Consider the following 25149-nt stretch of genomic DNA (forward strand, 5'->3'; position numbering starts at 1 on the left):
AAAAGAGTTAAGTTTATGGATACAGATTCAGACTGATAGAAACTAGATACCTTCTGTTTCAGGAGCGACAGGATTTTGGGGTTTTTTTAATTATTATTGCAAGTCTTGTAAACATTATTAGAGTAGGAGACCATTGTAACAGTATTTTTGAATCAAATTTACTTAACAAGTCATTAAAATAAATTTCTCCTCTTCATTAAAATTTAGGATATTTAGCATAAATATCAAGCCCTTGGTTTTAGGATACCTGTCCCCAAAATATTAGGGAACAAATATTACAAGCACCCTGGTAATGCCTACCACTGATAGTATGTTAAAAACAGATTTTATTTTGCATGCAACTACAAACCAAATGGCAATTTTAATAATGGAAAAATTCTTGGTGATCTACAAGAAGTAGCCTAGGCCAGTGTGTTTTGCCCTAGAACAAAACAAAATGCAACGGGCTGACAACCTGATCCTAAGAGACTGACCACAAAGATTTATGGAGTTGATAGTAGCATCACACTCATGGTTTTATGGGGTTTTTGTGTGTTTTGTTTTAAAGAACCTTTCATTACAGCAATGTGAGAGAAAACTGCTAGTCAGAATTTGGGGTACTCAAAAGATTCCCTCCCTTCCCCCTTAATCCTAAGTAGTCCTTTCTCTTTTCTCATACCCATTAAAAATACTAGTGGCACCTACCCTTCCAGTTCAGAACTAAGGAATCGGGCTGCCATGAAAGCCAAATCAATATTATTCCACGTGTCTCTGAAATGCAAGTCATTAAGTAACATGTGGGATGCCACAACCATATCAGTTGGATAGTACCCTGATATTGATTACTGCAGACATTGTAATCAGAAGCTACATTTACATGAGGTGGCTTAAAAAAAAGCCAATTTTCTGATCATCTTAACCTATAGTAAACCAAATTATTTGCACAGAAGTCTTCATTATTTACATGTCAACTATACAAGTAATACAAAAACTCTCAGTTGAGCACCAGTGCTGACTTAAGGAGTAATACCTTCAAGTCAGAATATTAGTATTCCCTGTCACAAGTGAATTCTGATACACTCTCAGAAGTTTCCCGTTTCTGTATTGGTTGTATTCAGACCACTACTTTGTTTGTGTCCATCTTCCACATTCCAAGGAGATTAGTAATAGCAGCAGTTTTATAAAAGGTGTAGGTATCATGGACAGCTTTCACAGCATAATCAGTTCAGATCTTTTTAAAAGAAAAGACCATAAAATCCACTGATCTGGATTGTAAGGTTTTACCAAGAGTTCATTAAATGGACTTTATATACAATGAATGTGAGAATAAGTGGCTGAAACAGAGTCAGTTTCTGTGTGCAAACAATGGGATGTCCAACAGTGGCAGGAGTCCACATTTAATTCAAGGGCAGTAGGGAACCCATTTGTCCTAGGCATCAGTGAATTATGCCAGTCATGTCACCTTGGTTTAGAGTAACCATAAGGACACCGAAGAATAAGGCTGTCATGACTAGGTAAGACATGAATGCTATAGTACTCGACCAAACTTCCCATGTTCAAAAACATGATGTCTGAATCCAGGTAAAACTTGCAATCCTGTTGTAGAACAAAAACATATGTTATAATTGACAGTAATTTTTCCAACTCAATATTTAAAAAAAACCCCAAACATCATCAGAACTAAAAAGTTCTTTCAAACAAGCTACTGCTTTGCAAGCTAGTCGCACAGACAAGTCCAAATTAAACTCAGGAATTTAATATTCCTTCCTTTAGGATTTGGTTGGAGCTGAAATTTAGATGTGAACATTTACAGCTAGTTTGTCTTTTGCACAATACAGCAACTAGAAAGCCCAGATCCGAGTACTCAGACTCTCATCCTAGACCAGATATTTGTAAATCAGCTTATTTTTACTTTTAGGAATGTGAAGAAGTTTAGACTTTAACTTGTTAGTTCTGGTATATCCCTATACACATGCACTCTTTATACGCATATAAATACATGGAATTCATACATATATACATGCACATATATACACAGGCACACATAGTACAGCTACTAACCTTTTCAAAGATTCTGTAGTTTCTCACTTTTTCTGCAGATTCATCCCATACAACCAATACCTTGAAGAATAAAAATGCAACATATTCAGTCTATGCTAATAAACTCTAAGTCAATGTATTATTAAGGAGTTAGTTACAATCCAGCCTAAAATAAATAAATAACCCCCCCGAAATTATAATAGTGATTGTCTCAGATTTTCTTGCTTTAAGGAAAGAGCACATCTAAATTGTTAAATACTTTGTCATACGTAAGATACAGTATCTCTAAATCAAAAAGGTTTTTGGGGGTAGATTCAGCAATTGCAAGTTACCTTTCCAGGCTTAGTAGACGAGTTCCTAATACAGTACAATCCATTTTGCGGTCGGCCCCGCGGGCTACTAGCTTTAAATGTCCTAAAAATAATACAGCAATTACATATATTAGCATTTTCTGACTCAGATAAGTAAAATGCCTAGATTCTTAAAATTCTTATTATAAATCTCTATTTTGGTTGTAGTAATTCATAGTACATCATAGCTGAAGGAATTTCACTGTTCTAGCATCTGAACCAGCAACACAGCACAGAAGATCTGGCTTTCTGTCCCATCTAGCATCCTGGCAGAACAACCTTCCCTAGATAGAGCAAAATCACTTTGCAAGTAGTATGTATTTTCATTTGATACATGAGCACTGAACTAACTCCCCTAAAAAGTGATTTCCATCTTAAAGGAATTTATATACTTTTATTGTGGTTTTAAACACAAATTGTGCCTATCAAAAATGATCTTTGGACTACTGTTCAGTGCAGGTTTTTGTAGGACTTCTAAGCAACTATTTTAAAGTCACATTCTACCTTTCAACTTCAAAGGATTCAGAAGTATTAAGAAATATTGAAGCAGGGAGCCCAACCTGTAAAAAAAAAAAAAAAAAATGAAGAAAATAAGTCACCATGTACGTCAATGACAACTCAAAATGCTAGCAACTTGTTACGCAAATAAGCTACAGCCATCAGTATCTGAAATTATTAATGGTGATTTAATCTTTCCTTTATGCTTGTTCCTCCTTTACATCCAATATTAAAATCCAGAATTTATCAAGGCATTCTTTAAAGCTAAAAAAAAACCCAAACACCCCCCCTCCAAAAAAAAAAAAAAAAAAAAAAAAAAAAATCACACAGCACTGTGTTTTCAGAAAGTTATTTTTTCCTGAAATAATGCATTTAAAACATTCCCAAGAGTATACATAAGCAACAAAAAATACTCTCTGAGAACAGATCATCTGCTTGATCTTACTTTTTCATAGTCATCATCAGAATCATCATCAGGTTGGTTTGGCTTAGAGGGTAGTGCTGGTTTTTCAAATGAAAAGCTTCTAAAACTCTGCCCATCTGGTGGTGATCTCCTGGCAGAAACAGAACAAAAACTGAAGGACATCTCCTCAGGAAAACAGAACAAATATACACAAAACACTGAAGGGATAATAAAACTGGAACTGCAGAACAAGTTTCAGTTTAGCCCCCAACACAGATCAATTCAGGTTACAGGGACCTCTAGAGAGCATTTAGTCCAAGCTCCTACAGAAAGCAGGTCCAACTAGGTCAGGAAACTGCATCCAGTCAAGTTTTGAGTATCTCCAAGGATGGAGATTCCACAGCCTCTCTGCAGAAACCTGTTCTGGTGTTTCACCATCCACGTGGTGAAAAGTTTTTCCTAATACATAGCTGTAATTTCCTAGGTTGTGACTTCTGCCTGTTGCCTCTTATTCTACCACTGCAGACCACTAAGGCCTTGCTCTGTCTTCTCCATACCTACCTGTTAAGTAGTTGTAGACAGCAGTGATCTCCCACTAGCCTTCCTAAAGGTTGAATGAATCCAATTCTCTTAGCCTTTTCTCACATACTATGTGCTATAGCCCAAACATATTGGTGGCCTTCCACTGGTTTCACTCCAGTATATCAATGTCTTCCTTCTACTGTCTTTAAAGAGTTTATTACTTGTTCTTCAGAGCTGCTAAACAATCCAATGGACAAAAATACTTTCATCTGACTCACCACCATAACTAGTTCCACAACCCTTACTAAAGCTGATCTGAATGTAAAATGAAACACATTTCCTATCTCCACAGAAGCCTAAAATTGTTTTTGCAGTTTATTGAGGTTCTGACAAAGGCTTCTTATTCACTGCAAGCAAAGGCTATTAAGTCTTTAAGACACGACTGAAAACAAATGAACTACAAAATTTTGGTGTAATTTTTTTCAAAGTTTGGTTTATCTACTATTTCTTTCTGAACTATTTCAGAAGCTAAACTCATTGCAAAAGTTTCAAATAACAAGTACAGAGGCAAAAAAGCACACCACTGTGAGGAAGAGAGGGATGGTGCAGGGAAGAGAAACAGATATTGATGTGAATCTGAGAAATATGTCTGTCAACTAGTTAACTAATAACACAATGGAAAAATTTAATAGTGCATTGTATTTTTGTACTTACTGTAACTGGGAACATGAAGACTTCTCTGGTCTAGGCTTGATTCCAGGGGGCTGGTGGCTTGGCACAGGTGGCTTTGGGAACACTGGTGGCACAAACAGTCCAGGTTTACCATGTTCTCTTGGCACTTTGGGCTCTACTGTTTTTTCAGTAAACTGTGACAGCTTGGGTTTACTGCCTGGTAGCGGAGGAGGAGTTCGCAGTGAAAGGTTTAAGGTTTTTAGCTTCTCACATCCTTCTGGAGTAGAAACAACTTGAGCTAGAGGCAGAGGCTCTGGAGGCAATGAGCAAGATTCTTTGACATATACCGGCTTTTTGAAAACAGGTATAGTGGGCACGGGGGGCAGCTGTTCACTTAGTCTCCGGCTTGAGGATTGAATCTTTAGATTAGGTTCAGCTCGGCACTGTAACAGGGGTTCTCTCATGTTTAAGAGATCCTCTGGTTTGATATCAGGTAAGCTTCTTTTAGGAGGCGGTGGTGGTACTGGCACAGTAGATTTGCCAGCAAAGGAATTTGCCCTTGATTCTGAGAAGTTAGCTTTTCTGACATGAGGAACCGGTGGAGGCGGGTAGGCTGGGGGCAGGACCATATCTACAGAAAGAAAACATCCAAAAGACATAACACACTGAGGGGAAATACTGTATTTCAAGAAACGAGACTTTTCAAATTTATTTTGTATGTGATTTAAGATATTTCACTGGCATCTGGTCTGATAGTACCCAAAATGCTCAATAAACATGTAACTTGCAGCACAATTCTGAATGCTATGTGTAGTAAACTCCTGTAATTTTTATTCAGGCATAGCTTATGATAACTTAGCAAAGAGGTTTCCCTTTGCTAAAAATAAAGAGACTACGTTAAAAGCATTACCACTCCTCCAGTCTGATGACCAGATACAGGTCCTTCCAGGGCAGGAGGCCTGCAAGAAAACATGCCCTTAAAGGCATGTAACACTTTCTGTAAATCGTTACTGCTGTTTCTAGGACCTTTTGACCCTAAATACCTCTCAAGATCAGATACCTGTGCGTTACTTCAGTTATTTTACCACCTGCAATGCTTTAGATACAACGAAGCCAAAATAATAATCTGGCATTCTACATGAATATTGTCTTCATTGGGGGCCTTTCATGGGGCCTTTTGTGAAGGGAATGAAAGAAATCACATACCATCTTTCACTATGTCAGAAGTGTCTGGCTGCAAGTAAGACTCATCCTCTTCCTCCTGGTCGTAATCTGCAGATAAAAATCAATGTGTCAGACTCTGTTAAGTACTCCTGGAACCATGAAAGAGTATTGAGTACTTACTGCTTTTTGATAAACAAGTATTTTTCAGTCGAATTTTTTCTTTTTTAAAAGACTTGAAAAAAATTTATTTATTATATATTTTTGTCCACCTCTCTGCTATTTAGAGTATGTGTTTCCTTAAATTTTGATGTCAATTAAGAAAGCCATCCCTTACAACAGTGGGAGATGAACTACACTGCACATCGATTTTTTTCCATCTTTCAAGTTTAAATTTTCTTTCTGGTGACACTTTCTAGTGTTATAGCCTTCCTGAGAAAAACTGAAATTCGTTGCAGAGACACAACTACATGGATGTACTGGCAAAACCAGTTGGAAAAAAAAAAAAAATCCCCAAAACCTAACCCTAACACAGAAAGATTTATGATTTTTGTAATATGGAAGCCTAAGCAAGCCTAGTGATCTACAAAACAATTAATTCTTTTGCCTTGCTCTGGTAACAAAAAAATGCACCATAAGAAACGGCTTAAGTGGTTTCAACATTGCCTCTAACTGTAAGTCACAATGATCAAGACATGAAAAGCATGCTACTTCTAGGCAGTAATTTCTCATCACTGACTATGACAGAGTCTCAAGGACAATATGCAGTATTTCCCCAAAGAAATGCACAAGAAAAAAACCACAAAAAGAAAAAGGTAAGAGTATCTGATAAAAATCAGTTAGCTCTTCTAATTTTCCTAATTTAAACTCCTGCTAGGCTTCTTAACATAATTTGTATTGCATACAACCCTTCCCTCCCATAAACACAGAAGTACTAAACTACAATCATACATGAAATGCTGATGAGTCTGTTTTTCTCTGCTTTGCAACAATTGAACCGGATTTCCTAAAAAGACTCACTCCTGCCTTTTTGTCCTAGTCAGGAAAAATAGTCAGGAATTTCCTTGCAGGAAATGAGAGTACTTGCTCCAATCAACCCTGCCCGTAGAAATCTGAAAGGGCAGATGGGAAAAGGCATAGTAAAGGAATTATGTTGAACCTTGAGGCGAGGCTTCTCATGATGGATTTTACTAACACATTTCTCGACTAGGAGGTCAGTTGCTGAAATATGCTGTCAATGCCTATCTGACAGGCTTTCTGTAACATCCTCACTTCTAATTAAAAAATAAACACACTCAGCCTGAACTGTTTACTGTGAAACAACTACAGCAATGAACAGGTATCAAACTTTGAATAAAAAAGTCTATGTTAAGAATGAGATTTTCAGAACCTTACTTCAAAAAGTTACTCAGTTTGAAAGTTATTGAAGAATGTTACCCTATGCATTTGACCTAGGCCCATCCTATGCCTAATGTAAGATCTTCCTGAACCAGAGAGATGATCAATTCTGTTTCATACTAAACAGACTATAACACAAATGCCACAACATCCCAGTGTCGGTGACTGCTTGTTTTGCAGGACAGGTGAATTAATTTCACCGTCTAGATAGGAGGTAACTAGCTCCACAATGTTTTACTGCATTGTCTCCACATGTTTTCAGAACATACTTTTAAGGGACTAATATGCTATTATTATAATTGTATTCAGTTACTGTCAATAATATTCAATTATCATAATAAAGATCACTTTGTATTTCTACACTATGACCTATGGACATACTCAAAAGTTTTATCTTTTTGCTAGATCTACAAACTCTCCAACATGCAGTCTTAATAAAAATTTTAAATAGTATTATTGGGGTGTCAGACACCAGCTTGAAAGATCTGAATTTCTTTAGTTACCATTTATTTTTACTAATGGTTTATGGCACAGAATATCTGCTTCTGTTGCAAACTGGATCAGTTTGCTTAAGCTATTGGAATAATTCCTGCAGAATCCAGAAGAAATAAGCAAGCAAATAAATAAATCTTATTTATCAGTGTCTAAATTTGTCACCTTCATTATCTGCTGAATGATGAGAATACTTGATATCAATGGGACGTTCTACTGAGCCATAGAAACTGTCTGCATCAGAACCAGAGTCACTGCAAAAGAAAAGACAGAGTACCTTCTGCATCACCGTGTTATCAGTCTTGGGACAGTAATGTCTGTTAGCAGGACTGCAGCACTGGAAAGGAATGCTGGAAAAGCAGAAGCAATCTATTCCTATTTACCAGTTAACAGCCAGGTATGGTGCTGCTGTCTTTTTAAAGTTTTTATTTGTTTTACACAAAGCTGACATTTAAAATTTCTCTTAGTAAAAAGATTTATTTTTGTCTTGGTATTCTTTAAACTGTGTATTAGGAAGGCCTTTCATTCTTGGGCCTTACTGCACCTGTTTTTATTTCACAGTAAATTACTTGTAGGTGCAAAGAGCCTAAAACACCACTGTCAAGAGCTAGTGCAAAAGGGATAAAAAGCAAATAAAGATTAAGGGTTTATACCTGAATTCTGTTATTGTTTCTTTCTTCTCATGGTAATGATCAATTTCCTTCCTCAAGGATAGCATCCAACTCTAAATAAGTATAAAAATACAACATTCAACACATCCATCTTTAAATCATTAAACAAAGATGCACAGCATTTGTTCCCTCTAAGAACAGAGTAACTGTGCAAGGAATCTACATTGAAATAGTATTTATCCATGACTTTATACTGAGAGGCCTTATCAGTCAAATGTTTTGACTATCTAAAATGCTATAAGAACATATTAAAATACTAAACTTTCACTTTGCAAACTTCAAGCTGTTATTTCTAAAGCCAGGTACTTGTTCACAGTGTGTTTACAGGTAAGAGATTTCAATTAACAGTTTTCGTACTTTATCAAAGGCTTAACATACAAATATTTGTTCCTTGGCTAAAAATAAAATGAGGAATATGGAAGAAACCATGCCATCTAGTATGTCACTTATAGTCATTCCCTAAATTACAACTTGAACTGACACTAGCTTAATAGTTAAAACTTCAGACATGATTTTCAGAGGAGCCCAAAGAACTAGGTATACAAATTTCAGTGACAGCTGCGTGTCCAGTTCATTTTGATTTTAGGGAAGTCCAAGATTCACTTTCTACTTCAAGGAAAATTACACTGCAAAAGAAGAAGAAAGTTACCTTTCTTTCATCTTCAGATGAAGCTGAAAAAAACCACGTCCTGTGCTTCTTGCTAATGTGAACTAACTTGAAAGGAAACACATTGCTTGATGTTGTCTCCTCAGCTGCCCGCATAACCCTGAGAAACAGAACAAACAATACATAAAAATCTTAATTTATAAAGTTAATTCTGCTGTGCAAGTCAAAGGTCTGATAGAAAGCAGTTTTACTGGCCAGTTTTACCTTACAAAAAATAACACCCAAGCCCAGGAAAACACCACAAAAATCCCCATATGTACATTTGTAGTACTTCTCCATTAAAGTGGTAGGAAGAACAATGCAAGAGCACTGACAGGAGAACAAGCACTAGTTAAACCACCAGCCAGACTTAGAAATAGATGTTTTGACCACATTGAAATTCAGTAGTTTTAATGAACTGCATTAATTCACAAGCTTCACACCACGGTAAGAAGCATTTATGGTGCCTGTGATCCTTATTTCAGAAAGGTACAGAGGAGAAATCAAAACACAGCTTTTCGGTGAAAATAAAAGATAATTAATATTAAAAGTTAACTTATTTTTCCACCTTTCCTTTATAAACAGTTTCTTGCACTACTTTTATTATTTTAAAACAAGCATAACTCAACCTCTTTCACAAACTGCATTACATAAGTTTGTTTCTTTTTAATTTTTCCCCAGAGGGGTCTCAAATGAGGAAATTCCTTATACATACAGAAATTTGGTTGTAAATGCTCGCTATAAGGCTTTGGAATAAAGGAGGAGACTAAAATCCTAGGACTGTGGGGAATCTAAAAGTAACATGTCTAAGATTTATTCAGCATATCCATAGAGAAATTTGACTAAGTTTTTTTACAATCATTATTGGGGCTTGCTTTCTTGTTCTTAAACTTTAACTCACCAATTTCCTCATATAATACAGTATTTTTGTAAGTCCTTAATATTTAGGGAAGGTGGTTTGTAAACGTAGAAAAAAAGATTCTCAGAGACATTTGGGTTTTAGTTAGGTACCTAATCAGGATAACCTTATTTTGAAATAAAATATATCTAATCAACACCCCCAAGCTGCCATTAAGAACCATGTCAACTGCAAAATTATTTCAAAATTAGAGATTGCACCTTTTTTTAGAACCCCAACCCTACTTTTAAGCTGGAGGTTGTAGTTTTCTGCATCTGCCCAGTCCAAAACAAAGTGAAATAACTTACAGTTCCTTTTGTGGCTAATATTAAGGCTAATAAGGATGTTAATGTGGGAAACACCCATGGTACAGCTGGGGAGGGATACTAGCAATAGGCATCACTATACATTTTGAGTCACTAGTGAACTCAGCACTTTCTGATCTCCTGTCCACTCTTAACAAACTAAGGCTATTGAAGAAAGACTGCAAAATACAAGTCCACGGAAGCCTTGAAGTGACTTGTTTTCACACAACCTTATGCAACTACCCAGTCTAACAAATTCTTTAATTTCAAATTATTTTTCAATAATGCTTGTGTCTGTGCATAATACTAACCGAGACCTGGTCCCAATTCCAACCAAGGTCTCTACAAGGCTGCTAGAAAGCAGATTTATTAAAAAGTAACAACACAGTCCCTAGCATTTACAAATTCCATTGTATTTTTCACATTAATGTGATTACAGAAGCTAGTGTCATGACCAGGTTACAGTATAGGTTTCTTATACAAATGAATCTTGAAGTTTTAGTTGGCTACAATGTTTACAACTGCATTCCCATAAAACATGCCATTGTTGTAGTCAGTTAGAAAGCTCTCACATTCTAATAAAAGATTACCTTATTCCAAAAGTCTGAGAACATTATGCAGTACAAGAATAACATTAAAGTTTACAAATACAATAAAGTTGCAGTGGTTAGGACCAATAATGTGATATTTCTCTACATTGTGTCTCATTATTCCTTTCTTAGAATTAATTACAACACCACCAAATTCCTAAAGCTAAGTTAGACTTCTATTAGTAGGCCTCATACATATGCTGCACTCAGATTCTGATAGTACTGGTTAACTTGAAAAAGACACCTATTTTGGCCTTCAACTTAAAAAGCAAATATTAAGATTTATAATGTGTAGCGAAATGAGTCAGACATTTTGCACATGCATTCTCTCATTTATCACTCCCATAGTTGATTCAGTTTTGTCACTAATTAGTGTTACTGAATCAGTAACTCCATAAATATTCCTTTCTGATTCCTTTCTATTTTTGTGACAATCATTGAAATCACTAGAGAACAAAGATCATTTGTCGGAAAGAATCCGCATCTACCTGCATGTGCAAAGCCTGCATTAAGTCAGTAACAAGAGTAAGCCCATTGCAATTTTAATAGCTTTACTGGTTAAGTTACAAAAGATAAAGGCTATACACTTGCAAAGCACAGGAAACATCATATATACAATTTGGAAGAAATACATCTCTTGGAATCTGAGATCAGTGCTTAACCAAACAACAGATGTAGTTGCCTTTAACTTTGTTGGAAGTGAAAAACATAGTCCCCTGCATTAAGCAAAAGGAGCTTGGATGTTAAATAAGTTCTTTGGCACTCACCTGTTGTAACCATTCAAAGAAAATGCACCCTGTGGAGATGCAGATGTGCTGCTCTTAAAATAGTAAATACATCCCTCATGGATAATCACAAATCTCAATGGCCCTGGAAAGATAACAAAAAAAAGTGAGCAAAATATAAATCCAAAGGCAGTACATTAACTAGAACCTCTTAACTTGGGTAGAATTATCATTTAAGATTTTAGTAATCTTATTAATCATTATAAACGAGCACAAACTAGTTAAGTGACAGCTCATTCATGATTAGTCACATGGTAAAGCTGTCCATTCACAGAGTTTCAGGACTAAGGGTAGTATGTGCTTCCCTCATTTGAGAGGCAGCTGATCTGATAACTTCAAAAGAAGCCTAAGAGACTGCAGGTCTGACCTCCACCTGTGCTTCTTTACTAGATGAATAAGCTAATGTAAGAATGCAACTTAAAACAAAATGGGAGGAGGGTAGCCACAGGCTACAAATACATATTTATGTCCATCCCAAAACTGTGACAGCATCTCCCTCTCTTCTTTCACCTCAAGTACATAAAGCTGCCAATAAAATTAAGTTTTATTTTCTTTTTTTAAAGGGGCCATTTTATCAAAGGCAGTAATCTTTGTCCTTAACTATATTAGAATAGTTTAAACAGGGATAGCAAATGAATAGCGTATAAATAAATGCAAAATCTTAAGGTTTCTCCATGTAAATAGATCCTGATTCCAGAAGCAATTACTGTTTTTAAGTACAGCCTAACGTTGGCAGTAAGAAAATTTCCATTTCACAACAGCAGTAGGAGATGGGGACATTTTTCCAGTACAGAATAACGGACTGCAAAAAAAGCTGAGTACCAATTTCTCTTAGAAAAGAATATTTGAAATTGATACATATCCCAGGAATCTGCTTCTGTCTTTAAAATCTTACTTGTGAAGGACTTAATAAGAGATTTAACCAAGTAAAAGAAAATCAACCACAAAATTTATCATCTAAGATTTATAGTTCCAAAACAATTAAAGGAAATTGTTTCAATATGGGTCTTTCATACATATATTCTAGTAAAATTGTAATTCAGTACAGACAAAGTAAGCGAAAGAACAGCTTCCTTAAATAGTCTGCTAACATGAAATGTGGCCCCAAAATGGCCCCAGAGGCAAGCATTTAAAACATTTAATTTAGTTAATACCTCATTCAACTTACACTTCAAGATCTGCAGCTGGGTGCCTCCCTTTTTATGAAGATACCCTGATTTGGTCACTCCTCCAGGCATTGTCAAAAGGTTTTGTGCTCCAATTGCCTTCATTGGGACTGGCCAGACCTGCTCCTGTGAGGCCATCGTTCTGCAATTTAGAATCATTAAAAACAGTTTAAAACTTAGATTTTACTTTAAAAAGTGAGTACCGAGAAACAAAGCTTGTTTCCTTAAACAAGTTTTCCAAACAACTAACATGGTTCAGCAGTCAAGTATGTAGCACAGACGGGTGTTCACAGATTCCAGGAAGTTTCTAATGTATAAAAAACCCATGGTGCAGAAAGTCCCGATTTATTTTTATACAGCTCTCAAAAGTGATTGACAGTTGTCGAAACAATGGAAGAGTGCTTAGTAAATGTTATTTAAGTATTTGTATTTTTAAAATGCCCCAGGTAACACTGTGAGACTTAATCAGGCAGGCGACTAGAAAGAAAATCAGTTTCTTCGCCAAAGTTCTAAGCCATGCACATATATAAAATCTAATTTTCTGTATAATGAAGGAATCAACAGTTGTATTTTAGTAACTGCAGTATCCAGTACTACCTACTCCTTATATTTGCATGTTTTATTCTGAATGAAATCATTAGTATATAATCTCATACTGGATGTCATATGTGACAGCATCCTGTGCCAATAAAGTTCATCTCAGATTGCTGCAGGCTTACATTTAAATTAGATACCAATTATTAATGCCATGCTCCACCAAGCACCTTTGCAGTTAACACTTCTTCTGTGGTGATCTTAAACAGGTTACCAAAAAAATTAGTTTGTTAAGTAGTATTTTTTTTCCTGTCTGATACATCACTATGACACCTAACTTTCTTCAACTGTTAATGGAACTAGGCTAAAAATCCTACTGTGTATACAGAAAAGAAATCATGCATGAACTGAATGGGAAGTTAGACCTAGACATAAAAGGTTCTGTTATCCTCAGGTGTAAGGCTAGAGACCTTTGCTGGTAAGAGGCAAACTAATAAAGTTTCAGTTAATTAGTTTCTGATAAAGGAATGATGGTTTAGAACTGAAAAGCTTTTAGTGGAGGACTGAAATCTAATGGATCCTGCTTGCTTCTCCTTTCCCCAAAAGGAAATCAATAGTGTAGCTCAGCATGGGAATCCAAGAGCCTACAGCACAACACACCTACCTGAGCACTACTCTCTCCAGCCTAAGATGACAACTTGAAGTACCCATACTGAAAAGAATAAGCAAGTGATACAGTTTTATTGAGGGATTAATTGCAACAGCAGAGAACGTATCCCTTGTATATGTGTTAGAAAAAACAAAAATGCTAGTCAATTGATCTTTCAGTGGATCAGCTTAGGATTTAGATCTAGCTGCTTGCCATTTGCTGATGATGCCTGTGTAGGGAGGTGTGGAAATTACTAGCAATGTCTACCAGGAGAGTTTAAACTCAATTAAATTCTCTAGGCAGCCTAGAAAACTTAATCACAAAAATTAGGTTTTAGTCCCCAGTGTTATAAAACAGGCACAAGCAGAGAAGATAGGATCCAAGGCCCTAGAAAGGTTCTCACAGCAGACACTGCAATGCACCATGGTTTCCCAATTTTCCTCCAGGACCTTCCTGCTCACCAGAAGGTAAGTTACTTTTGTTGTATTCAGCTATATCCTTCCTTCTGCTGTTTCCTCCCTGTTCTTATTATATGATTGAGGTCCTTCCAAGCTGAGTTGTTCCTTCTTCCTCCTCCCCACAATGAAGTTTCTAGCAACAGCAATGTGTTAACAGGTCCAAGAAGCAGCTACACACAGGTATTTTATAGTTTTTAAGAATTTTTTAAAAAGTCATAAAAGTTAACACCAACACCCCCCCCACCCCCCCCAAAAAAAATCCTTCAAATTAATTCTCCACATCTTGCAGAAAAGACAAAGTGAGGGAAACAGAGAGCATTAACCAGCTGGCTGCTGATAGCAAGCCACACTGCAGTACTGCTAAGAGTGATTTCCTTGAAATGAGAAATGCAAAAGCAAGTCCTGGGCTAAATTTTTCTTTTAAGAACAGGCACATCAACATTCAAACATTAGAAGTTAATGTATGATGAAGTTATTATTTCAGTCTGTTTCTAGTTACATTCAGAAAAAAGAATAAGTAAAAATGGAACCTTTTTATTCAAATATACTCTCATGTCAGTTTTCTTGAACTAACTCTAACATTAGTCTCAATGCCATCCAACAGTTTGAAGTTCATCACGGCTCTTCAAATCCTGTGTGCTTTTACTACAAAGAACAGAACAAGAAAGGACTTAAGCACCTAGCCTTTGGTGTGAAACTGTTTCAGTGTTACGTACTTAGGTTGAAAACATATCAGAAGAGGCAGAGTTAAATGTCTCAGAGAGGTTATCCAAAACAACCAGTAAGCTGAGATTTCTAAGAAGCCAAAGACAAACACAGGGGACAAGGGTATCCCACCCTAGGTAAATACAGAAAACAAATATTTGACTAGGTCATGTTGGCCTTCACTATGGGAGCAGACTAGTTAGACTACTTGCTAAAGCATGCCTGGATGGGGCATTTTCTCCTCCACCTGAAAAGCCAGAATATCAGGCAGACAGAAAAAAAACCATAAAAAATAAAAAAAAAGTGGAAGCAGAAGAGCAAGCAGTGGAAAAAAAAATAAATCCAGTTCTACAGTGTGATGACTACAGGCTTTAACTGAGGGGAAAGGACAGCAGAGTATCAGGTTCTGCTTCCTCTATTCATGATCATTTCTTACTTTTAGCTACTTACTATAAAATGGTCCTGAGAATAGACACCAAACCTCAGAACTTCCCCATCCCAGCTAAGTGAATAAGAGATGTGGCTGAACTCCAGGCAAGCAAGTACACATTGTAAGAGCTAAAGAGCCCACCTAATATACCAGACTTTTCAATACATTTTGAGGCTGCTACGCCTATTTTCTGGATCTGTGGCTTATAGCACTCCCCATCACATCTGTAGACTCCTCAAGCACTTTCATCTGCAGACGCACAGGAAGGACACTGGTATTCTGAACTGAAATATTTGGTAGGCTTGTAAAATCCATTTAAGTACTTGAATTTAGTCCCAAGCAGATTTCTCTTCTTTTCTTGACAGTACAAAACAACTCTGGAAGGACACTAGATGCTATTTTGCATTAAGCTGCTGGGAGAAAGCTGTCAAAACAACGCAACCAATGGATCTTTATTGTAGCGGTGGGAAGAAGGAAAATCAAAAGGTCTTGAAGATTTTTTTGGCCTTAGCATCTACAATATGGTTGCCTTTAGCTCACTGAAGCGGTTCCGTTCCTTCCACTCTCATTTTTTTAATACATTACATGAGGAACAGATCAATGTTGCATTACCAGGTATACACAACAGCAAGCACTGAAGTCACTGTAGAGCCTGTTAGCTCCGTGATCATTAAGAACAGAAAGACATCTCCAAGTTGTTTCTTATGCAGTTACATTCTTGCACTACAAGCCAAAGACCCCACTACAAATTTTCACCCCAGGTGCATCAGCAGAGTCTCACAATCAGGATGGAGCTGACAATGAAGCTAACAGAAAGGGCCCACTAAGTGAAATCAGAGCCAAGCCATGCTCTCTTTCTGACGCTGGTCCTTTGTTATAAACAGAAGGTACCATTACTCACGCATCGTTTTGTGCAAGCTTCTAGTAATAGCTACACACTTTATTCTTCTCTCCACTCACCAAGGGATGCGTATCTTTAAATTATCCATGAAGCCTCCAAACCCATTATAAGCGACTATGGAATCAACCTTCTCCCCCACTGAAACAGCACTGAACTGAACCCTCTGAACCAGAAGAGGACAGCAGCAGACAGCGAAAGGCCTTGCATCCCTTTGTTTCTCAGATGATCCCCATGACAATTCTATGCCTGTGAGGGAAACAATAGGCCTTAGAGTTTAGTAGGAAAAACAGTGGAACAGGAATTTATAGGATTTGCTTCATTGTTCAACAGAGCTTTTGGAAAGACACAACAGTGCAGTTCACTGCAGTTCAGTGCAGAACAGTGTCACTCTCTCGAGCATGACACACAGCTTATACAATTACTATTGTAATTACTTCACATATACAAACTGGTCTGCCAGACTAAAAAACAAACTGATTTGCAGTGTATTGTTAATCTATCAATAAAGTCAGTCCAAGTCTATCACATGAGTATACTTCTCAAACACTATCACAATGAGCTGCTTTTTATTTCAAAGTACCATGAATAACAGCATGAAAAAAATGTGAAATTACACAACTCATCATGCAACCTAGATAATGCCAGTTTCTTCTGAATCATAACAGTAACGTTACCAAGCTCAAACTCTAAATGGAGAGTAGACTTTTGTTACTGCATAGTATGCAAACATACATTTGTGAAGTAATTTTAACCTATCCCCTCAGTCAGCATATATAGAATACCTAGATTGGAGGCTAGGGCATAACTTTACAGGGTAAAAGTCCCTCCACAAGTAAAAATAAAATTCTGCCACATCAAAAATCTGGAATACATTATAGAAGAACACTTACCCCTTTTGGCCTGAAGAGCTATTGGTATTCAACCCAATTAAAGCAAGTACAAGCCGAATCAACTAAGGATTGCATCCTGAAAGAGCCATGAGTCCTCAGTTCTTGCTTAACTTCAGCAGAACATATGGCAGATGTGATCATCTCCACATCTTGCAGTATATAGGCATAAAAACCCTCATCTCTGAAACTACAGCTGCCAAAACTTGTATTGAAAGTTCTCACTTTTTATAACAACATTTATGGTCTGTCCTGGAGCCCAGTTTGGTCATGCTGAAAACAAGTAAAAAACAGCTTCCAAAGCTGCAGTACAAAAATTAAACCCGATCTGAACTTGTAACAAGTATCTCTATGCCAATTATGCCTGAGAACTTTTTAAACTCCGTAATATCTCATAACCTCTAGTGTTTAAATTCTATTTTGAAAGTAAAACCTAGCAAAGCAAGATGCTAGTTTCCTTCTGAACACGTAACTTACATATAACATTACATATATAACACACGACTTACAGAAACAAATGCATTCCTCCTATAATGCAGAGAGAGACTTAAGTTTCAGTCTCTACAAAAGGCTTAACCAAAAATGAGGCAGCATTACATACAGCAGAACTGTAAAATAAAAGCTTCCCCAATATGCTCTGAGCAATTCTGAATAAAAACTAGTTCTCTAATTCAACCACCTAAACGTTTAGCATCTGTTCTTAAAACCACTTTCTGCAAAATTCTCAGGTCTCTTTTCCGTATATTAACCATTCTCCAGTATTTCTAAAATACTCTTCCATATCTCTCATACGGTTTTGGTTACACATTCCATTTCTTAATACTTCTAACAGCCCCTTTCACAATAGTCTCTCAGAAGGATTAATAGCACAGTACAAACACTGTGAAGTCAAATAAATCTTACAGGACAAAGGAAACAGAGAATTAAGCCCAACTGAAATACACTGTTGTAAGCAAGTTTACTCAGTTTTAACTTGCTCTGCTTTTCTGGCAAATGTTTCCAACCAAGACTCGCCTCATCTCTTTGCCCTTCAGTTCTTTAGTCTTGAATTTTCTGCATGAGTTTAAAGTATTTTACCCCAGATACCATATTCTACTCTTAGTTTTAGTCTGCTCTCTACCTAAAAGAGAAGATGACAGAAATACAAGCCACAAATATGCACTAACCTGGTGACCATTCCTGATCGACACATAGTTTTTCTGCCGACAGTTTCCCCAAATGATTGTTTCCTTTGTGATGACAAAGCCATTAATAACTTAGGACCCCTCTCAGGCATGACAGGAACATCTCTGCACTTCTCCCTGTTCTGTGTATTATAAGGTAGCTGCTGTACACTCAACACACAAAAGGAAAAGAAACTCTCCCCCAACTGCTTGTGCATCTGCACTGCGGCCAAAAGGGACGCCTAGGCAATGACTTGTTTCCTTTGTTACTTCCTGTTTCCCCCAGTGTTAGCAGGCAGCACTATCTTTGTCAGATTTCCCAACTTCCCAGAGAGGTTATAAATCAAACCCTGCATACCTCAGACATCTGTCAGACATCGAGCCAGAAAGCAGAGCGGATTTTCCACTGCTCGCTTGCTTCCTACTCACCTTTCAATCAACTACTTTCCCATGGGAGAAAAAGAAAGTAGTCCTTTTTTCTTACAGTGGACTCCGGCTCTCACACCAGCAGAGGCACAGCTCAGAAATGCTGCCTGTGCTTCTGAAGAGCCTGTGCTTCAGGTATTAGCACTGCACCACAGAACTATGATAAGTATTTCATCTCTGTTTTCTTCTTTGTAGCTGGAGCTTGTCCTTCCCTCTTCAACCCAAGAAATTAACAATAGCCATTTTGAAAGATTATGCAGCATGTATGTGCTTTAGAGAGTCTTGCCTGTACATTTGACGCTATGCAAACCACAAAAGACAATAAAATTCGAATCCAAGACACTCACAACACAAGGGCAGCAATTATACAGGACAAGTATCACCAACTGATGATGAGTAAATGCCATTGGTTCACACTTATCTTCATCTGGACCTCTTAAAAGGATTCAAGTGTTTCACTGACTGTCTGGAATTAAACCCCCCAGACTAGAACATTCAAGTAAGACAAAAACAGCTAGCAAGTTTCAGAATGATGGACAAAACCTACACACATAAATAGGCCAAGTAAAGCTTACTTCATGTATTTTTGTGGAAAATGACATCAATCTGTACTCCAAAATAGAAGGAAGAAGTTTCTATACAATGTCTTTTCTTTGTGTAAACTACCCAACACTCAAAGCACAGAAGAAAATAACATTTCAGATACTGGCCATGGCTGTATTGGCTAGAAAAGCAATTCTCAGTCTTCACCATAGGGCATCCATTTGCCCTCCTTCCATAGCCAGGCTATATAAGAAGGGGAAGCAAACCATAAATACCACACACCTGCTGTTAGCTAAAAGGATCAGCACATCAACACAAAGTCCTGATGCTCTTTAATAAGAATCAATATCCAGTTGTCTCAGTAGCTTAATTAACAGATTTTTCACACAGAAAAGATGTAGAGGACTACATCTCAGCAATTTGTGAATTAAATTCACTTGCTTTATCTGCTACAATATCAGTTACCAATTTAGACTTTAAGCATTAACACGCAATGCTTTAAAGCAATCTTTCCCTTCCCCAGTTCTCTATCTAAGCATACTCTTCTAAGCTTGCATTAACATCTTTGCAACCTTTATCTCTACCTCAGTAAAAAAGAGATGATCAAAATGACAGCATTTGAGTGTATGTAACACTAGAAAAAAAATTAGTTCCTCTTTCCCTTTTCTGGTCTGACACACAAGTCTCGGTTTTCCCCTCCAAACTCCACAACTACAGTACAATGCTCTTTGGCCTCAACAGTCTCATTTTAATCATACCTCATTTATCCAGCACATGTTCCTGAAGTACTGCTTTTCCACCCTAACCTTTCTGATCCTGTCCTCTCCCTTTGTTCACTTAAGCATTCAGAAATACAGTATTTTTCATTTCACATTCTAAGATCCCCTTTTTATTTTTTTGGTGATTTCCAACACTAACAAGATGGTCACAGAGTTAGAACAGAAGCCCTTTCATATGTGCACACACACAAGCTGGTGTTCCGCTAGGGAACAACAACAACAAAAATTTTAGCTGTTTCACAGTTTTGGAAGAACGAAAATTCAACTTAACTTTCTAGACCGAACATTAAGTAGAAGGGTTGTGTTTCAAAATTGCAAATAAAGAGTCCAAAGAGACATGAAATCTTCATGGATTCGATTAACATGTCTGTCAGGAAAGTGAAAGAGTATTAAATATATCCTTCCTCACAACACAGAAGTCTGTCTTGCAAGGAACTCTGGTATATGGTTTTCAGACCACTAACCTTCATTTATCCCTACAAAATCAGTGGTGAGAAGGAACCTTGCACCAAGCTAGCCTAGGGAAAATTTCACTCAAAAGGAGTTACTTCATTTATTTAGCATTATGAGATTTCACTCAGATAACCTTAAAAGGAAGAACCAAAGCATCAGGAACCAACATTTGGATTTCATTCCAGCCGGGCCACTGCATCTGTCAATCGTCTCTGCCACGGTTAGGAACAGCTCTTGCTCCCAGTCAAAAGCAATCCTACTTATCTTTAGTTAGTGGAAAGCAAGAGCAATCAAATATACATCTAGCACTATGCTGTCCTTGTCAGTGTAAATTCAGTAGTCTAGCTGAAGGGTTGAGTTGTCTCTGCAGCAAGAGAGCTTCCTCTTGCTGACCAATTTACAGGAAACTGCAAGAATGGAGTGTAAATAAAAGCAGCACAAGAACACAGCAACAGGAGAGGCAGAAAAATTAACAAATCAACAACAAAAGCATGAAAACCACTTTCCTTCAGCTGCAGCAAGTAGTCAGCTCAGTAATCAAGTTCTGTTCAGAATAAGGTAAGAGTTCATACATTATATATTTCCATAAAAGCCTACAGTACAGTAAGGCATTAAAGAAGGCCACATTCTGTTAAAAGTTTTACTGACTTTAATAAGCTTGAATCAGGAGTAGATTATTATGAGTTTTATTATTTCATTAATTCTACCAAACTCGTTTAGTCCCAAGTTTCCAGATCACAGCAGAAACAAATCCACTATATTGAGAGATAATGTATGTCAACTATATACTCCACAACTGCAGATTGTAAAAGAGCCAGTGTAAATTACTCACCTGAATCCTTCATCTGCTAGGTAAGGCAGTCCTGTGAAAATATGAATAACCATGCATCAGAATTACTTCTGCTGGGTGACCTGCAGAATTATAACAAAAAAAAAAAAAAAAAAAAAAAATCAGCACAAAGGGAAGAAATGAGGCCAGAACTTCCAAAAATCCTCTTTCAATGCTGAAAGAATTCCTATTCTTTAAGCTTCAACTATCATTCCTTCATTCAGCTTACTTAGGAAGAGCTGAAGAAGCCTTAATAATATTTTTACTTATTTACTTACATATATTTCAGAAAGTAGCTGGAGCCTTGATAATATATATTCAATCCAAAACTGAGAAACACTTCAGGTCAAAAAGCATCTGAGTTTCTATTTATATCCCACTGCTCTTAAGCTCTGAACATCGATGGACATATTGTTGGCTTGGAACTTCAAAAAAGCCAGCCAGCACTGGTCTGCAATAAATTAGCCATACTTGAGAGAAAGAGTTATCAATTTTAAAACAAAGTTGTAACTTTTCTTGGTTGTTTCACCAGCTTGGCAGAAGTCCTAGAAGATACTGACTCTGATTTTGGGATATGGTTAATAAACTTCATATATTGCTCAGATGTCTGTGGACCACAGTACAACCGCAAAGTATTTGCAGTACATGCATAGCTTGTAAAAAACAAATTATACTGTGCAGCTGGAAGAGAAGAACCTTCTGCAAACTCTCAGTATAAAAACATTATCATTTAACAGATTCTCTTACATCAGTTAGCCTTAAAAGATAACTTAAGACTTCATACAGATGTAAATAAGGATTGAATTAAAATCAGTACAGCTATCCTAGCATAATTTTCTATGTTGGCAATTTTATTATGAGTACCTTTTCAAGTTAAGTTTAAGGGATTTCTACTGAATCAAAAGGCCCCTCAACACTGTATAGGAGCATTCACCCAGTGAGTTAACTGGGTGTCAAGTCTATGCCAGTCAGACCATACCAGTAACACTTCGTACAAGTAACACTTAAAATGGAAGGCAAGTTCTTAAATATTTTTGCTGCTTACCATGTTTCTTCAAATAAATTCAAAGACACATTACCAAGGCAAGACTTTCATTCTCATTTACTATTCAAACCAGATGGACAGGTTCTTTGTTCCTTTTAACTGTTACCTATACACAAGGTCCTTGTAAAAAACACTGTAAATGTAGCTATGGTTATGATTAACTGGTATCTTTCATCAGTGTTTGTAGAACAATTTAGACCATATTTAAAAAAAACCACATAACTGAGCAGAAGTACAAACATGATTGCCAAAGTCGTATTCCTACAGACAGCTGCGCTGCAGACAACTGCAAAGGGAATTTCCCCAAATACACGTAGACACTTAGAGTGGGAGTTTCCAGAAATTATGTACTTCCTTGGCAGAAGTATTTGATAATAAGATATTACTGTTGAAACAGTTTTACTGCTAGGCTGGTTTGTGATGAGCTGCATACAATTCCATCACTAATGTACTCATAATTGGTAATTTAGGAAGCACTGTTTGACTACAAAATAATTTCTGCTTAGATGTCAAAACACTTTTAAGCATTTAAGCTGGCATACCATTGAACATCAGTAAAAGCAACACCTAAATAAAAGCTTTCAGAAATTTACAAGAGGGAGTCAAATATCCATTACTGATTATAAAGCATATCTGATAGGTACATTTAACCAGCAGACATCTTGCCATATAAAGTTAAGTCTGTTGTTAGGAAATATTCTTTCTGTCTTCTTAGAATTTTACTTAAATCAATTTAAAGAACATCAAGAGTCCAAGGGAAAAAAGAAGAAAGGCAAAAACCCCCACCTTAGAGGCCTACACTTATGTTCACCATTTTCTACCATTTCTGATACTAAAGCATATTGGCAAGACGTACAACATCCATTAGTTCATTGTTTACTGTGCTTGTACAAGACTAACAAAACTTAGGTCCAAAATTACTATTGCCAGTTAAAGAGAATATTTCATGTGAGTGTATATGCAAGTCAACAGAAAAATTACTGAATATAAGCCATTTTAAAATATTGCTGTATCAGGATATTAAAACCAACAAAACCACATAAAGCTTATAGAGAAAGTCCTTTTGAATGTCTATCAGCAAAAGACTGCAGTGAGTAAATTCATAGACACTATCGCTGACACCAACAACAAGCTACTAATTGAATACTAAAGAAATTCAGCAAGCCCTGGTTTAGAGGAAGCTTTTGGTCGCATTATCTGTGAGCCCTTCAAGCTTGTGTGTCCCTCTTCTGGTGGACTGCAGCAACCTTTTATTTAAGGAAATGCACCTTTGCAGGCAAATCACTGCAGCCAGCACCAAAGGGGGAGCTCAGCTTCTGTGAGACCCTGGGAATACAACACCAGACAAACACTTGCTATTTTTATTTTGCTTCTAAAGAGACTTTGTGATACAATTTAAAGACAAAGTGTAACCACAAAGACTTACTCTATACTTTACTGCTGTACAACACAGTAGATGGTACTGGTTTCTAAGCAATGCAGTGAGGCATCTCATAGTTTGCTCTTCTTACACTTGGAAACTCTGACTAGGAACCAGAATCTCAAAATAAGCCAATAACCATGCAAGTGTAATTTATAGAATTAGAAGGCCCAACTGGGCTGTATTGCTAATGGACAGTCCCAACCTCCAACAGCTTTGAAGCTCCTTGCGCTCAAAACCTCATGCAAGCAAGCAGGTGTACCAGAAACAAGGTTTCTTTATTCTGATTCCAGCAACTGTTGCCTTTTAAATCACAATATGAACTTTTCTAAAGGATGCTGTAAGGCATAAGTATTTTGCCACTCCCAACTCCAACCATGCAAAACACTAAATCAAAGGACTGAAACAGGTAGGAGCATGGATTACAAGAATCAGGATTTTAGGCTAACATATATTTCATCACCTAAGTAAATACTACTTTTTTTTGTCTTTTTTTTTTTAAACATGTACTGGAGAGAAGAATCTCTGCAAGCTCAGGCTCACTTTCTACAAAAGCTGAATTTAATTGTAACCACCAGATCACGCGTAGCTGGGATTTTAGATCAAGATTTTAAAATTAAAAACAAATGTACACTGCAAGGCTGTGCCAGAAGGACAGCAGTAAACAATTTTAATTTGGAGGATATCAGAGAGAACAGTCCTTTCATATCACTTAAAATAACCCTAAAAATGCATACTCACATGCAACAGGCTTTTTTTACAAGATAATTTGGACAATGCCATTTTATATTACCATTTCTTTTATGGAAACCATTACTTGCTTCAGAAGTATCACCAAAAGGAAAAAAAAATTATTTCCCCTTGAATCTTGTCTAAATGAACTCAAACAGCACGGATTAGCCTGACATTGACCTACACCTCTGAAGCTGTAGAGCTGCATTCAAAAATGAGTTCACACAGGTCTATTTTCAAGTACAGAAGATATTCATACACAATACTTCATAAGACATGAACAATAAGGTTCTTATTTTACAACACAGATCACAGTTTGCCTGCTCAAGCGGCATAGTGCCAACAAAGTTTGCAGAAAGGTTTCCCAATAGATAGAAAAAACACACATCATATTATAAAAGCAACACCTGACAGTAAGATTGGTCAAAGGCAAGGACCTAAAATACGAGTTCTAGATTCTTACTTTCCATCTGATCTTGATGTCACTTAACTCTTCTCTTCAAATCAGATCCTTTCTGACCTGTCTTGAAAGTCAAGGCATATACTCTTATAAAAGCCTTTAATGAGCGTTGACTCGCTCACACTGGGAAAAAGACTTCAGAAAACTAAAGATAATGGG

At 36.9% G+C, this 25149-nt stretch overlaps 1 protein-coding gene across 6 annotated transcripts in view; it reads right to left on the minus strand.

Moving 5' to 3' along the window:
- Nucleotides 1-524: 524 nt before the first annotated feature.
- The window catches only part of SH3BP2 (SH3 domain binding protein 2), a 39392-nt gene continuing 14767 nt past the window's right edge, over nt 525-25149 (minus strand). For 2 of the 6 annotated variants that reach the window (XM_069795051.1, XM_069795060.1), the window contains 12 exons: nt 12579-12718; nt 11393-11495; nt 8836-8953; nt 8169-8239; nt 7681-7769; nt 5671-5736; nt 4507-5095; nt 3313-3421; nt 2874-2929; nt 2352-2433; nt 2041-2100; nt 525-1575 (listed from right to left, as the gene is read on the minus strand). In XM_069795051.1, the coding sequence (XP_069651152.1) occupies nt 1438-1575; nt 2041-2100; nt 2352-2433; nt 2874-2929; nt 3313-3421; nt 4507-5095; nt 5671-5736; nt 7681-7769; nt 8169-8239; nt 8836-8953; nt 11393-11495; nt 12579-12714 (1617 nt within the window). In that variant the 5' untranslated portion in view covers nt 12715-12718 and the 3' untranslated portion in view covers nt 525-1437. Of the gene's footprint in view, nt 1576-2040; nt 2101-2351; nt 2434-2873; nt 2930-3312; nt 3422-4506; nt 5096-5670; nt 5737-7680; nt 7770-8168; nt 8240-8835; nt 8954-11392; nt 11496-12564; nt 12719-18306; nt 18768-21336; nt 22107-25149 lie in introns of those variants that run through there. The other 4 variants (XM_009919621.2, XM_069795040.1, XM_009919620.2 and 1 more) reach the window with 4 other exon arrangements.

This window comes from Haliaeetus albicilla, chromosome 1 (assembly GCF_947461875.1).
Source record: "Haliaeetus albicilla chromosome 1, bHalAlb1.1, whole genome shotgun sequence".
Lineage (NCBI taxonomy): Eukaryota > Metazoa > Chordata > Aves > Accipitriformes > Accipitridae > Haliaeetus > Haliaeetus albicilla.